This window comes from Protomyctophum bolini (assembly GCF_963924005.1).
Source record: "Protomyctophum bolini genome assembly, chromosome: 8".
NCBI lineage: Eukaryota > Metazoa > Chordata > Actinopteri > Myctophiformes > Myctophidae > Protomyctophum > Protomyctophum bolini.
The window spans coordinates 21,631,415-21,645,267 of record NC_137869.1 but is presented as its reverse complement, the minus strand read 5'-3'; the positions used below and the strand labels follow the sequence as shown (position 1 = coordinate 21,645,267).

Below are 13,853 nucleotides of genomic sequence, written 5' to 3'. Positions count from 1 at the left end.
GATCACTTTGTAAATTAAAATATTTTGGCTCGTATTGCAACTTCCTTCTTCACGTTTGTTTTCAAATGTTGAATTTGTATGCACTACATGTGAGTGCATTCAATATTAAGAGACATTGTGGCCCGCAGGAAGACTAGCTGTGTACTGTCATCCTAACAAATGAATCTTTCTAATTCTGACCACTGAGAAACTTCAACCCTGGTTTATACACTGGCAAGTAACACTGGCAAGTACCAAAATAATCTTTATTGAAACATTATTCACAACTTAACATAGTAGCAAAATCACTACAAAAAAATACATCTCAATATATGACCAAGACAAAACTATGAAGGAGTGGGGAAATTATCAAACCATTTAAAGCCAGATTCCATAAGTTTAATCATGCCCATTGTCTCTCTCTGGACAGCAGTAACTGCAGCGACCACATTGAACCACTGCAGACGTGCTAGTTATATTGTATTAAAATATATACACTACCATACAGATTGGTTACTTTTTATTCATCAAATCTTGCATTATCAAAATAATCTTCTCTGTGTGAGAATGTAAGGCACAATGTGTGATTTGCTGACTACAATTTAGTCAAAAATATGACCATATCAAATATTACATTTGTAAATGTCATATTATGTCCCCAGCTAAATTTGTTTCAGAGCTCAAAACATTGTGTGGACACAGTCACACAAATATACAGAGGTTTAAAAACACTCCAATCTATATAAGACAGCATCACAAATATACTTACAAAATGCAGCATGGAATCAGTAGCTACTACCATGAAGGTAAAAATCAGAAGATACAGTATTAGAGCAAAAGCAAAGCAAATGATTTAAATACGGAATGGAATGAAATTATCTAGTGCTGTGTACTGTAGATCACCAAACTCTATACGATTGAAAGTGGTTGAACAAGGTGCCATCATCAGTTTGTAATTCAGACAAAATAAACCATAACAGGATATATTCATAACATGAATAAACTCTGGATATTGAATAAAAACAAATGATAAAGCCTGCTGTACAGTACCTCACATTGGTTATCAAATATCTTCTGGTTTTACTGCCAATAAAATAAAGTACAGAACAAGAGTGGTATAGTATAGTGCAGTTATGGCCAATTGTAACATTGGTCTGCAAACATAGGTACTGTATATACTGGTAATAATACATTATCCTGAGAGGGGCGCACATGTGACCTTCAAATATTTCACCTCCATTCCCAATGGTGGGGTTTGACTACAAAGAAGGCCAGCCTCCGCATCATCTCTCTGGTATTTCAGCTGCTCTTTTCTCCAGAACCCCTTCAGGGGAGTCTAGACTAGAGGAACAAAACTCATTTGAAGCGGTATCCTCACGACATCCTCAAGGTTGCCAGTTCAGTCCACTGGTAGTCCCTCAAGCCAGACATTCCAAAACTCTGAAAGATACACGGAGTCTGTAACTATGCCTCCTGAATGCCGTTTACGCAAGATGTTATGTGTTTTCGGTTCACCAAACTATATTTTTATATCTTAAAAATATATTTTTTGAATTTCATTTCTGCTAAGCAGCAAGCTATTATATAGGCTTCAACTAAATTGTGCAACTGCAAAGACAAAACAAAAGTCGGGGCATCCGCTTTACTCCCTCTCATTTTCAGCGCTTCTGTTTTTGAAAAGTGTGTGAGCCTACAGTCTGAGGCTAGTTCACTGGCATCCCTTCTGCTCTACCTCGACCTCTGCTGCCACTGGCAGGATAAGGTGTGAAATGCGGCTCCACAGTCCACTGAGCTTGTTCACATCCATCTCATTGAAGCCAGTCTGTCTGTCAGTGCCTATAAAGCGTTCGTTAATACAATCGTGCACCATCTCCTCAACATCCTTCAGACTCTTCTGCTCCTGCACCTCTTCTTGGGGAAGCAGCACCGTGAAGGCCAAGAACACCTGCTTATAGGCAGCAGTCTCGTGGTCACAGTAACGGTAGAAGATGAGTGTGGAGGCCGGAGGCAGCTCCTCGAATCGGTTGATGACAGCCACAGGCTTGTCCCCTTCGAAGGCTCCCCGCAGCTGGTTGTCAATGTCCAGCTTGACCTGGTCACTGTCCAGGTGAGCTTTACTGGCTCCGTCAATGTGGAGGACAGAGGCGTTGAGGGCAGAGGAATAGGCATAGGCCAGGCCTCGGGTCAGGCAGTACAGAGTCTTCTCGGCCTTACGGCCTGCCGTCAGGATGAGGCTGACCGGCTCAGTCGGATGATCCATTTGGAGATGCCTACTCAGGTGGATCCTGCTCCTTTTCCACAGCTCAGCACGCTGGCTGGGGAACTGGGCCTCTAGCGCCGACAAGTGAGCAGTAAACTGGTCTAGCGTCACGGATGTGGATGTACGCTCTCTGCCGTCTGCATGCTGACGGAGTGCTGGGAACTTGTTGTAGGCCAAGAGAGCTGCAGAGCCCAGTAGCAGTAACAGGAGAACTAACCACCATGTGGACCCTGTGGAACATAGTTGGACATGAGACATAATGTTAGTGCGTGGTAACAAGTAGGCCAAAAATAGCAGATCTACAAATTCATTAATCAATGCATTGTGAGCTTCTAGATCTACATTTTTTACAAACGTTCACCCAGATTAGGGATGCTACCACAAGATTTATGTTAGATTTTACCGCTTCGATATCTTTCTCATTTGTTCCTTATTCATGGTGGTGAAAATAAAAGGCAAAGAATCTTTGAAAAACATTTAAAAATCAAAGCAAAAGACAACTCATTAGTCTACAACCATTGCTACGTTCAAGTCTTCCAATTAAACTGCTAGATACATCTGCCATCAAAGGTTTTACACAAATTTGCCATTGGTGACGTTGCCAAGATTTTGTTTGCCACACAAATTCTATTGTTTTTGCATAAAGCACTAAAATAACATTTATTTTGTCACTAACTCAACTATTAATCAGCATAATTGTCAGGTTACTCAATTTACAATTCAGGCATTTAGCAGATGCTCTTCTAGAGCGATTTACAGTAAGCAAGAACACCACATGAAATACACAAAAAATGTCATCAAGAATCATTAGAATAGGAAGAGTAGAATTGCTGTACAATGAAACTATGAGTATACGCTATAGAGTGCTATGTCTACATAAAATGCTATCTAAATTACACAAGTTCAGCTTTTGCATACACCTGAAGGTCGTCGAGGCTAGGGCAAGTGCTACGGCAAGTACTATGGGCTAAGATAAAGGTGGATTCTCAGACTACGCCGGAAGATTGGGAGTGAGTCTGCAGTTCCGATTGCAATGGGAAGTTCATTCCATAGTTTTGGAGCCAGAAGGGAGAAGAGTCTGGGACGTGTGGAGGGTTGTCCCGGCTTTTTTAATAAGCAAAGTACACATTAAGCCCAAACCACATCAATGCAACTCATTGAGTTACAATGAGTTGCATTGGTGTAGTTGGGACAAACTGTTTTGTCCCAAGTAGTCCCTATACCGGTGTGGTCGAGAGCTTACCTCTAGAAGGTGATCCAGCACTTCCCTTGGTGGCAGACTTCTTTACACCTTCAAATCAAAATAAAATACATTTTTAGCAAACAACTGGCAAATGAACTAAATATTCTCAAGTAGTGGAAAATGTGACATTTTCTTACCTTGCGATTTGTGTAGACTTTTCACAGGTTTTCTTTTAGCAGGAATGTTCTTGACACATTGTCGCGGTGCATATAATGCTTCAGAGGTGAGGGGCCTCTTTGCAAGGTAAACCTTCGGAATATCTTCAAATGTGTGGAAATATTATTAGCATAAGAAAATACATTTTTCACATTTTTCTTCCAAAATCAAGATTTTTGATGAATAAATACAACAGTTACCATTGCTCTTGGCCTCCATCTTCTCTCTGTACTGTGCCATGCTGGTCTTGGAGACGGGAACCTTGGACATGTTCTCTGCTGGTCTGCGCTCTGGAGCAGACCTAATGAAGGTTGCAGGCAAAGCCCTATCTGTTTCATCTGAACACAAGGGAGCAAGAATGATTTGCCATTTCGAATTAGTTATTATATATTTCGAAATAGTAATTATTGGAAAAGTACTAATATCACAGTAATATGTTACTTTCACCTAGTTACTGTAACACCATTGGACAGCATCATCTACTTGTTATTGCTGTTACTATTATACTATACTATTATACCATTATTTAGTTTGCACCACAGGGTACATCGTACATGCATGCATTGGTGTATTGAGGACTTTCTACCGAAACTAAAAGTCAACCGTAGCAGACAACAAAGATTGAGACAGATGACTTAACCAAATATAAACACAGGGTTAGGTTTTAATGGATGCACATTAATGAATAGTAACCAAGGGGTTAGTAACCAAGTTTCAAGAATATGTGAGGTGTCTTTGCATTACATCAGCCTGCATAAAATCGAAGTAAAACTTACGACACTACCGTACCTCTGCTGGTTCTTAACCGGCCTAAGGCCAGATCTTCAGTACGGATGGGTGGCCGACGATGTAACATCACACAGGGGTTCATGTCCACAGCTGGAGTGCTCTTGGATAGTGGAGCGGAGACACGGGTAGCTGACAAAATAAGATGCCAGAATGAATTGCCTGGTTTTACAATTACATAATTGTAATTATAATTAAAGTATAAACATAAGATTTGTGATTATGTTCAAGTAATTGTGTAACACAACTGCAGGCTCAGATTCTGACAGCTCTTAACAGATTAGCTCTAATTGATCACTCTGACTCGTCTGATTGACGAGGTCATATGATCATATCGGATTTCAAAACTCAAAAGACTATTTTGAACAAGTTCCATCTAATCATTGTCTAATCATACAAAATATCACAATGAAATGTCAAGTGAGCAGGACACATCTTACACTGCAGAGTAGTAACACAGGAATCTTCTGTTTGGGTCATTTCCTGGTCTTCAGTATTTTCTGAATTATCATCCTTTTCCTGGACTTCCATTTCATCTTCGTCATTACGGTCATGCGGTGATCCGTCAGTCTCTACTTTGCTCTTCTTGTTAGGGGATTCTGGGTTAGTCGGAGAAATTTAATTTACACGACTTGGAACCAAGTACCTTTAGGACAAGGGTTCTTAAACTTTTCAGTCCGTGTCCCCGCGAAAGAATGTTAGGGACTTTAAGCAGTGACTGTTTCAGGACGGCGACGCAATGCGGAAGTACGGCTGCTCCGACGCCGTCGCAGTCAAAATCGTTAAGCAAACAGCCGACGGCGACATTGGTTGCCATGGTGACGCGCGTCCATGAAGCATGTGTCAAACATAACATAACTTTTTTTTTTAAAACACCCCGTCGAGCGTCAGCTAATTGCCGATATTGCTTAATTCTTACATGCGCTGGACATGATCAGCAGTGGAAAGAGGAAGGTGCTGGAGCAATCCGTGTTATTCTAAAACCGTTTTAATAAACATGGTTAATATGACATAATGGTATTAGTGTTATTTCTTCATTCAGAGCATGCCAACACATTTCACAGCATAAGAGAGGTGATGGAGCAATCGGTGTAAATGTATGACAGCTATAATTTCAATAAACATGGTTATGACATGGCGTTGTAGACACTACGTGTAAGTGTAGGTTCTCCCGTAGTGAAAGGGCTGTGACGGAGAACAGGTTTATGTATCAAGCACTGATCCATTTCCGGTTGCCGTATCCGACAGCCAAAAGCCCTTTCCACACCTAAGCGCAAAACGGTTTTGCGCCGCGGACAGAAGAAGCTGTGCGGGGTGTGCGCAGCTGGTTTTTAGACAGCTGGTGGATGGGTATTAAGCTCCACCTCCGCGGACGATTGACGCGGAGGAGAGCGCTTCCGGGAATCTGGCCGTCGCGCAAGTCGTCCGCGGAAGTGGAGCTTCTTTTTCATCCACCAGCTGTCTAAAAACCCGGTTTTGAAGCTGCAGCCGAGAACGTGCGCGGCTCTTTTGATAGTGTGGCAGCACCTGTAGCCGTCGTTGCTTAAAGTCGCTACTATCTTTGAACTGGGGACCTCCCAACCTGACATGCACGTGGCATTACATTTAGTTTGACTCGTTCCACAGATAAATATTGTGAAAATAGACGAACTACAAGCTTGTATATCAAATATATTTTTTAAGTAATTAAATTGTAACTTTAGAAAGGTGCAGATAGATACCCTGTATACATTATACTGTATGTTGATTTGGTTAGTTTACTGTTGAGTGAGAAAACAATGTTGCACATTAATCTCATCAGGGGAACCCCCCTTGGGTCCTGAGTCCTGACCCCCGGTTTGGGAAACACTGCTTTAGGCTATGGCAATTACGAAAAGGCCGTTAACTATAGCGCATTCCCTGATTCTTCTTACCACCATCCTCTGATTCACTGTCTTCATCATCTTTGGAACCGTTGACAGCTATGGCTGAGATTTGGTCCTCTGTCCCTCTACGCCTCCTCTTTAGAGGAGCGCTGGATGCCAAGCCAGCAGTCCCTTGCAAAACATGAGTTAACCATTAACTTATCAATCATTGTAATCCAAACAACGCAGCCCAATTTAGGGAAAACTACACGTGTAGCAGTTTCCTTCCTAAATACCAATGAACTGAATGAAAGTCAACATCATGGGAGTGACTCCAAAAAGCAAGTTAGTGAGTTGTTAACCTGGATAACTTGTTATTGTTCATAAGTAACGCAACAGAAATCCATCCATTATCAAAGGCGTAGTATAGCCTTGCCCTTATATATATACACTGTATCCCTAGAAAATAGAGGTGACAACTTTAAATGTGTTATGTACAGTGTTATTACATACGAGAGATTTGATTGTGAAACCGAAAGATTGTTGTGATGAAAACCAACCTTTCATTGACGACCGTGTGGTTGGTCGTCTCGACGCAGACTGAGTAACCGTCTTTCCCGAATCCATGTTTTGTGTGATCAAAGTTATAACGCTGCTGTGTGGTGCCAAATAAAGCAAGCTAGCTAAATATTCCGAAGAAACATCGTCATTTAAAGTATTAACACAAGAGAGATCAGCTTCCTTCCCGTCGTCCAAAGTGTGATGTGATGATATTGTGTAGCCTGTGGGTGTGGGGGGGACGTTTTAGGCAGAACACCGGAGGTGCATATCAGGAAGTTAAGCAGTGTTGCCAGATTCTGTGAAAGAAATAAGCAACCAATTTCCAAGAATATTTAAAGAAAAACAAACCCAAAGACGCTTATAATAGGCGGACATGGCAACACTGAAGGCACGTACTACCATATGACATGTCGTTCTAAACAAACATGTAAAGGGAACAGTTCCGTTCCGCCTGTAACACGGCCGTCTGACGTCTGTGTATGTCTGCTGACATATGGGTCAAATTCCACGGTTATTGCTTTCTAAAAGAGGACACCCGGTAAGATATTTAGTCATTTCTAGAAAATATGCATTGGGATACGCGCTGTGACGTAGTTTAATTATAACGTGTTTGACGAATCAGTCCCAGTCATTAATTTCCGTTTGCAAACCTTAATAAACAAACAGTAGCCCGTTTCTGTGCTGATCGATAAGCCTGGTGAGGTGACGCGAACGAGCTTAGCCTGATGTCAACAACACTGTTGGCCAGCTGATAATCATATCTCTATGGACGGTGCCAATATATTAGCTTTCTGAACACATTTTTATTTTTACAGTAATTGTTCATAGAAAAAAAGTAAGGGTTGTGTCTGGTGTGTACGGTTTTGGTTTAGTTTTTAGCGCTAGCTTAGCCTTGGATCAAAAAAATATGAATCGTCTGACTAAGATACGAAAGCGAAACCTACATCGATAGTCACTCTTGAAGAAGTAGTCTCGGTACCCAGGCTTTAACGGCTAGCCTCGGCTTGAACACCCCGGAAGAAACATAAGAACGCCTATCTGAATCTGATCATTAATATGAATCACTTCTTGACCCCACTGTCTAAATGTAGCTTAAAGCCTGGCTCACTTCACTTCAAATGAATCATGGCCGAACCTGCTGGGAGTCATGGGACAGAGAATCTCCAGTCAGGTAAGGTCCAGTGGTGAAAGTGCATTGGATACAGGAAGAATGGGCACACACAAAAATAAATAATGCAATGTGCAAGATTTTAACATACATTACATAGTACATCATTGTCAGACCTAATGGTACCTTTCAACTGTTTATGCCCATAAATAATAATAATAATACGTAATAAAGGTATAATTGTGAGTATTTTATCTCAATTATTCATTTTATTTAATTCCCTTATGTTTTTATTTGACACTGAATTTTATACACTTAATGGCTTGTTTTTTATTCTGTTGCTGATTATTCGTTTTTTTATAAGCATAACTTAGGTGTTAAGTGCTACAGTACAGTATATGTTTATTATTGTCTTACCATTGTCTCTCTACCATCTAATGGATATTACACAGAGAACACAGACGATGTGGACCAAAATAAATGTGACTCTGCATCAGAGAATGAGGTAGATGGAGACCATGTCCATGATAAACCAACAGACGCAAATGAAAACCCTGAGAAAGATGAAGAAAAGGAGCCTGTGGAGTCATCAGGGTGTCAGAAAGGTACAACTGCTGTTTATGTATGTGTGAGCCAAAAATAGCTAATCTATTCTATTGGTGATTATTTATTCAGTTTTTCATAAAGCTCTTCATAACTTAGTTATGATAAGTGCTAGTACAGTGCATAAAAATAAAGTTTATTATTGTCTTACCATGATGAATATTATGTTGTATTTGCTTGTCCCTGTTGTGCCTACATATGACACAGAGAACACAGGCATTGCTGTTTTCCTTAATCAGTCAGTGTGACTCTCCATTACTCTTTCCTACAGTCGGTCACCATGGAATAGCAGTACCTCTATCAGAAGGCCACAGCAGCAGTACAGAGGTTAAGGAAAGTGATCCTGCATCAGTGAATGAGGTAGATGGAGACCATGTCCATGATAAACCAACAGACGCAAATGAAAACCCCGAGAAAGATGAAGAAAAGGAGCCTGTAGAGTCATCAGGGTGTCAGAAAGGTACAACTGTATGCTGTTTATGTATGTGTGAGCCAAAAATAGCTAATCTAATCTAGAAGCTCACAATGCATCACAATGCGGTGAGCTTGTACATTAGCTATTCCCAGTATTATTGGTCTTTTTCTAAACTTTCTGGTAAATCTTATTTTTATTTTGTTTTTTTGAGTGGGGGGGTTCTCTTTACCATGGCTCTTCCTTACACCTCCCTTTTTTACAGGCTCCTCCAAACTATCCACCACATCCACAGATTCAATAGACAAGCCTGACAGTGTCATAAGCAACCAAGAAACTCTTGCTGGGAATCAAGATGACGGTGAACCTTTTTTCTTTTTTTTTTATTTGACACTCAATTTTATGCGATTGTTTTTTTTTTTTTTTATTCTATTGGTGATTATTTATTCAGTTTTTCATAAAGCACTTCATAACTTAGTTATGATAAGTGTTAGTACAGTGTATAAAAATAAAGTTTATTATTGTCTTACCATGATGAATATTATGTTGTATTTGCTTGTCCCTGTTGTGCCTACATATGACACAGAGAACACAGGCATTGCTGTTTTCCTTAATCAGTCAGTGTGACTCTCCAGTCTCCATTACTCTTTCCTACAGTCGGTCACCATGAAATAGCCGTACCTCTATCAGAAGGCCACAGCAGCAGTACAGAGGTTAAGGAGAGTGATCCTGCATCAGTGAATGGAGACCATGATGAACCAACAGACGCAAAGAAAGGCCCTGAGAACAATGAAGAAAGGGAGTCTACTACGCACAAATCAAAAGGTTAACTAAAATAATAATTTAACACCCAGTCCCATTCAGGTATGCGGTTAGGCGCAAGCTTGGCTCAGGGAGCATGCAGAGTCCAAGGCACTTTGGATAATAACATCATATACTGTGTTTGTAAAACTTTATTTGTTTATTTAGACAGGATATTGCATATTAATGGACATTACATATGAATGCAACGTGAAGCCACCAGATTTAGCAAAGATGTTAATTTTCTCTACTGTCTGATGGATATTATGTTGTGTGAATTTGCGTGTCCCTGTTGTGCCTACATAATATGACACAGAGAACATAATAGGCAAATGTCACATTATAGTAATGTAGGCTGCAGAAAATAAACTGGAGCTGACACAGTATAAGCACATATGGGCGTCAAGGCTCTACGCGGGAAAAAGCCACTCGCAGCAGGCGTCTCTTCCTGGTTTTTAAACAGCTGGTGGATGGAAATGAAGCGCAGGCTTCATTTTCCATCCACCAGCTGTCTAAAAACCAGGAAGACTCCTGCCTCTCGCAGCATTTGGCATCTTCGCTGTGTGTGCACTGACGGTTTGCCTGTTCCAACAGAAATAGAAATTGTTGTTGTCCTTGATAAGTCAGTGTGATAAGTCAGTGTGACTCTCCATTACTCTTTCCTACAGCCAGTCAGCCTGAAATAGCTATACAAACTCCATCAGAAGATGACCACATGCAGAGTAACACGGCATCAGAGAATGAAGTAGATGGAAACCATCATGAACCAACAGACACAAAGAAAGGCCCTGAGAACGATGAAGAGCTGGAGTCTGCGCAGGAATCAAAAGGTAAATCTTGGTTTTGTTTTGGGTTTTTTTTACATTTTATACGCTTTGTGCATTTTTTTAATTCTATTGATGATTATTTATTCAATTTTTCATAAAGCTCTTCATAACTTAGTTTTTGTTAGTGCTACAGTGTATAAAAATAAAGTTTAAAGTTTATTATTGTCTTAGCATGATGGATATTATGTTGTGTGTATTTGCTTGTCTCTGTTGTGCCTACATAATATGACACAGGCAAATGTGGACAAAAAAGTCACATGTAGTAATGTAGTAAGTAAGAAAATAAACTGTAGTTTATAATTTGCCTATTCTGAACAGAAGTAGAAATTGCTGTTAGGAGCAGTACAGAGTTTAAGGAGAGTGACGCTGCATCAGAGAATGATGAACCAACAGACGCAAAGAAAGTCCCAGAGAAAGACGAAGAAACAGTGTCTACGCATGAAAAAGGTTAACTAAAGGAATTGTTTCTCTTTACCATTGTTTCTCTTCCTTACACCTGCTCTTTTTACCGACTCCCCCAAACTCTCCACAGATTCAACAGTCAATCCTGACAGTGTCATAAATAACCCAGAAACTCATGCTGGAGATCAAGGTAATGGTGAACCATGATTTTATGTCAATTGTAATTATTCACAAGGTCTTGAAAACCATTGGTGTCATTGTCTGTTATCATTTAGGGCCACATCAAGCGATTGCGGAGTGCCTAACACACTGAGAGTTATATTTTGCGTGTCTTAAGTACCAGGTCTTATTCCCTAACTTGAGTAAATTAAAGACCTGGAGGCGTGATCAATGCTCTTTGGCCACTCAGAATAGCCAAATGGCATTGATCACGCCTCCAGGTCTTTAGTTTACTCAAGTTAGGGAATAAGACCTGGTACTTAAGACACGCAAAATACAGCCCTGAGTAGCAAAGATGGATATTTACAGTTATGGACAAAATGGCAGGAGAAAGAATTGACTGTCTGGATTGTGTTCTCTATAGGTAACAAGAAATTGTGGCTTTTAGCCGGTTTAATAGTCCTGGTTGCAGTATCGCTTCATGCCTTCAGCTCTCAGTCTCCACCTGAGCAGAAGGAGGTCCGGCGAGTCGACGTCTTCCTCAAGGAACTGGAGATTATACAGTCAAAGTTCCCCACTCAGCGCCCTGAGCTGTGGCGGAGGGGCAGGATACACCTGAAGAGACACCTCCAGATGGAACGGCCCACCGAGCCCGTCAGCCTCATCCTGACTGCAGGCGTTAAGGCCGAGAAGACTCTGCACTGCCTGGCCCGAGGCCTGGCCTCTGCCTTCTCCTCTGCCCTCAACGCCTCCGTCCTCCACATTGACGGGGCCAGTAAAGCTCACCTGGACAGTGACCAGGTCAAGCTAGACATTGACAGACAGCTGCGGGGAGCCTTCGAAGGGGACAAGCCCGTGGCTGTCATCAACCGCTTCGAGGAGCTGCCTCCGGCCTCCACACTCATCTTCTACCGCTACTGCGACCACGAGAACGCCGCCTACAAAACGCCCACTCTGATCTTCACGGTGCTGCTGGCGGGCGAGGAGGAGCTTCCCACCCACCTCAGTCTCAACGCTGTGGAGGAGATGGTGGACGACCACCTCAAGAAGAAGTTCCTCTCCACAGGCCGCCGCATCACCTTCGACAGGATGGACCTGGACAAGTACAGCGGCCTGTGGAGTCGCATCTCGCACCTTATTCTCCCTGTGGCCTCAGAGGAGACCATGGAACCTGAAGGCTGTCAAGAGACATAGACACCAACAGACTTAATATTTGAACTAACCACTTAAACCCTCCATTCTTAGTAAAACGGACCTGGGTTACAACTGTACATGGACCGTTGTTTTTGTGTGTCTACACCAAGGGCCAATATCTTGCCAATCAAATCATCACTATGGGGTACACAGTACACACAGACACACAAAGCTGGGCATAGGCAAAACAATTGTGAAAATGTTTAGGCATAAGTGGTAAGGCAAGATAGGGTCCCAACTCTTTGCTAAAAATAAAATGAGCTTGTAGATCAGCTATTTTTGGCAAAAGCTTCCCCTAGAATAGGCATGCTTCTCTCATGTGTGTAAAGTCAAGTTTCATTATAGCCTAATATCACAAATCATGCACAGAAAATGTAAACTATGATAATTAACAATAATTAAAAGCAGCGCAGTGCACAAACTTCCCCCGCAGGATGAAATGGGTATTATTCTTAGATACACGTGTGTGTGCACACACATTTAATTGGTGTTCATGGCATTCCGTGTGGAATATGGTAAAATGCCTGACGTTCTCTTTCATAGTGCTTTATCAGAAAGGTAGCCACAATACTTACTACTGTCCTAGTGTGTATAGAAAATTCATCTTGAAAAACGTGATCTCAGAAAATACTTCTATTTACTTTGTCTCTGGCACTTTACTCTTAAGTTTTCAATGTGTTTATTTTTATTTTTATTCGGAAGGAAATTACATCTGTGCTTTGTACAAATGATTTTAAAAACATAGTTGATCATGGTCTCAAATATTATGACATTTATAAGTATTGTTTGGTTACAAACTACTAAATTATATGAGGCAACACCCCTCTTGGGTTCTAGTACCTTTTAGTCTTTGATAACTCGGGAATTTTGGATTTTCTGAATTTAAAAAAAAATGTTTTTTTTTAATGACAGGACGTGTATCATCAATGAAAAAGTGCCTTACAAGAATAAACTTTTCAATGTATTGTGCTCATGTACATGTATGTTGTTATAATTTATATTGCAGCCAGGGGGCAGTACATCCATACTGGTCATTTTCTGTAATGTCATGCTTATTGCTACTCTTCTCTGAATATGCATTGGAATCAATTAACTTCTGATAGTTAACTTTTTCGTTTTATTTCATTCATTTTTGCCGATGCTGATTTTTCCCAAACCGAAACGTAATTTATTAAATTGATAAGTTTAGTGTGCCATTTAGTCAGACAGACTGTCACGTTTCTACATGTGGATACAGTCCTATTCCTACTAGGCTACTACAGCGTTTGTGTGTCACAATGTCAATGCTTTTTAATCCGTTATTTTTGCGTTGCGTGATTCTATTGCGTTATTTTTGGTTAGTTTGGCGACAGGCAGTGCCGCAATATAGCCTGCCCTACACAGTAGGCCTACAGTACTACTAGTTACTATACTGCTGGATGTTGGCCTGCGCAGTGCGCTCGCGCGCGCACACACTCTGACACACGCACTGTATAACAGCCGCCTCCATTCATATGGAGAGCATCGCAGTGAGGCTGA

The 13,853-nt window shown here is 41.1% G+C and overlaps 2 protein-coding genes across 6 annotated transcripts; one reads left to right on the top strand and one right to left on the bottom strand.

Moving 5' to 3' along the window:
• Positions 1–240: 240 nt before the first annotated feature.
• LOC308319316 (uncharacterized protein) lies at positions 241–7,050 on the bottom strand. The gene is made up of 8 exons (XM_080769330.1): positions 6,829–7,050; positions 6,338–6,460; positions 4,865–5,023; positions 4,428–4,556; positions 3,839–3,976; positions 3,620–3,742; positions 3,483–3,530; positions 241–2,469 (listed from the first exon to the last, which is right to left on the bottom strand). The coding sequence occupies exons 1-8, from the start codon at positions 6,893–6,895 to the stop codon at positions 1,688–1,690; spliced, it is 1,569 nt and encodes a 522-aa protein (XP_080625456.1). The 5' UTR covers positions 6,896–7,050; the 3' UTR covers positions 241–1,687.
• Positions 7,051–7,243: 193 nt separating this feature from the next.
• On the top strand, positions 7,244–13,304 carry LOC308319662 (uncharacterized protein). 5 transcript variants are annotated; one of them, XM_080769777.1, is made up of 10 exons: positions 7,244–7,367; positions 7,921–8,000; positions 8,390–8,542; positions 8,812–9,000; positions 9,218–9,313; positions 9,610–9,777; positions 10,422–10,583; positions 10,899–11,027; positions 11,113–11,172; positions 11,566–13,304. In XM_080769777.1, exons 2-10 carry the CDS (start codon positions 7,955–7,957, stop codon positions 12,333–12,335), a joined length of 1,773 nt encoding a protein of 590 aa, XP_080625903.1. In that variant the 5' UTR covers positions 7,244–7,367; positions 7,921–7,954; the 3' UTR covers positions 12,336–13,304. The 5 variants fall into 5 exon arrangements, with proteins under 5 accessions (XP_080625903.1, XP_080625907.1, XP_080625905.1 ...); XM_080769781.1 differs by lacking the exon at positions 9,218–9,313 and having other exon boundaries at positions 9,646–9,777; XM_080769779.1 differs by lacking the exon at positions 9,218–9,313.
• The last annotated feature ends 549 nt before the right edge of the window (positions 13,305–13,853 follow it).

Excerpts from the sequence above, each read along its gene's own strand:
- LOC308319662 (XM_080769777.1), top strand. The coding sequence starts at position 7,955 with ATGGCCGAACCTGCTGGGAGTCATGGGACAGAGAATCTCCAGTCAG. Across the intron at positions 9,001-9,217 it reads GTCATCAGGGTGTCAGAAAG|GCTCCTCCAAACTATCCACC; the intron begins GTACAACTGTAT and ends CCTTTTTTACAG. Across the intron at positions 9,778-10,421 it reads TACTACGCACAAATCAAAAG|CCAGTCAGCCTGAAATAGCT; the intron begins GTTAACTAAAAT and ends TCTTTCCTACAG.
- LOC308319316 (XM_080769330.1), bottom strand. The coding sequence starts at position 6,895 with ATGGATTCGGGAAAGACGGTTACTCAGTCTGCGTCGAGACGACCAACC. Across the intron at positions 4,557-4,864 it reads CTGTGTTACTACTCTGCAGT|CTACCCGTGTCTCCGCTCCA; the intron begins GTAAGATGTGTC and ends TTATTTTGTCAG. Across the intron at positions 3,743-3,838 it reads GATGGAGGCCAAGAGCAATG|ATATTCCGAAGGTTTACCTT; the intron begins GTAACTGTTGTA and ends ACACATTTGAAG.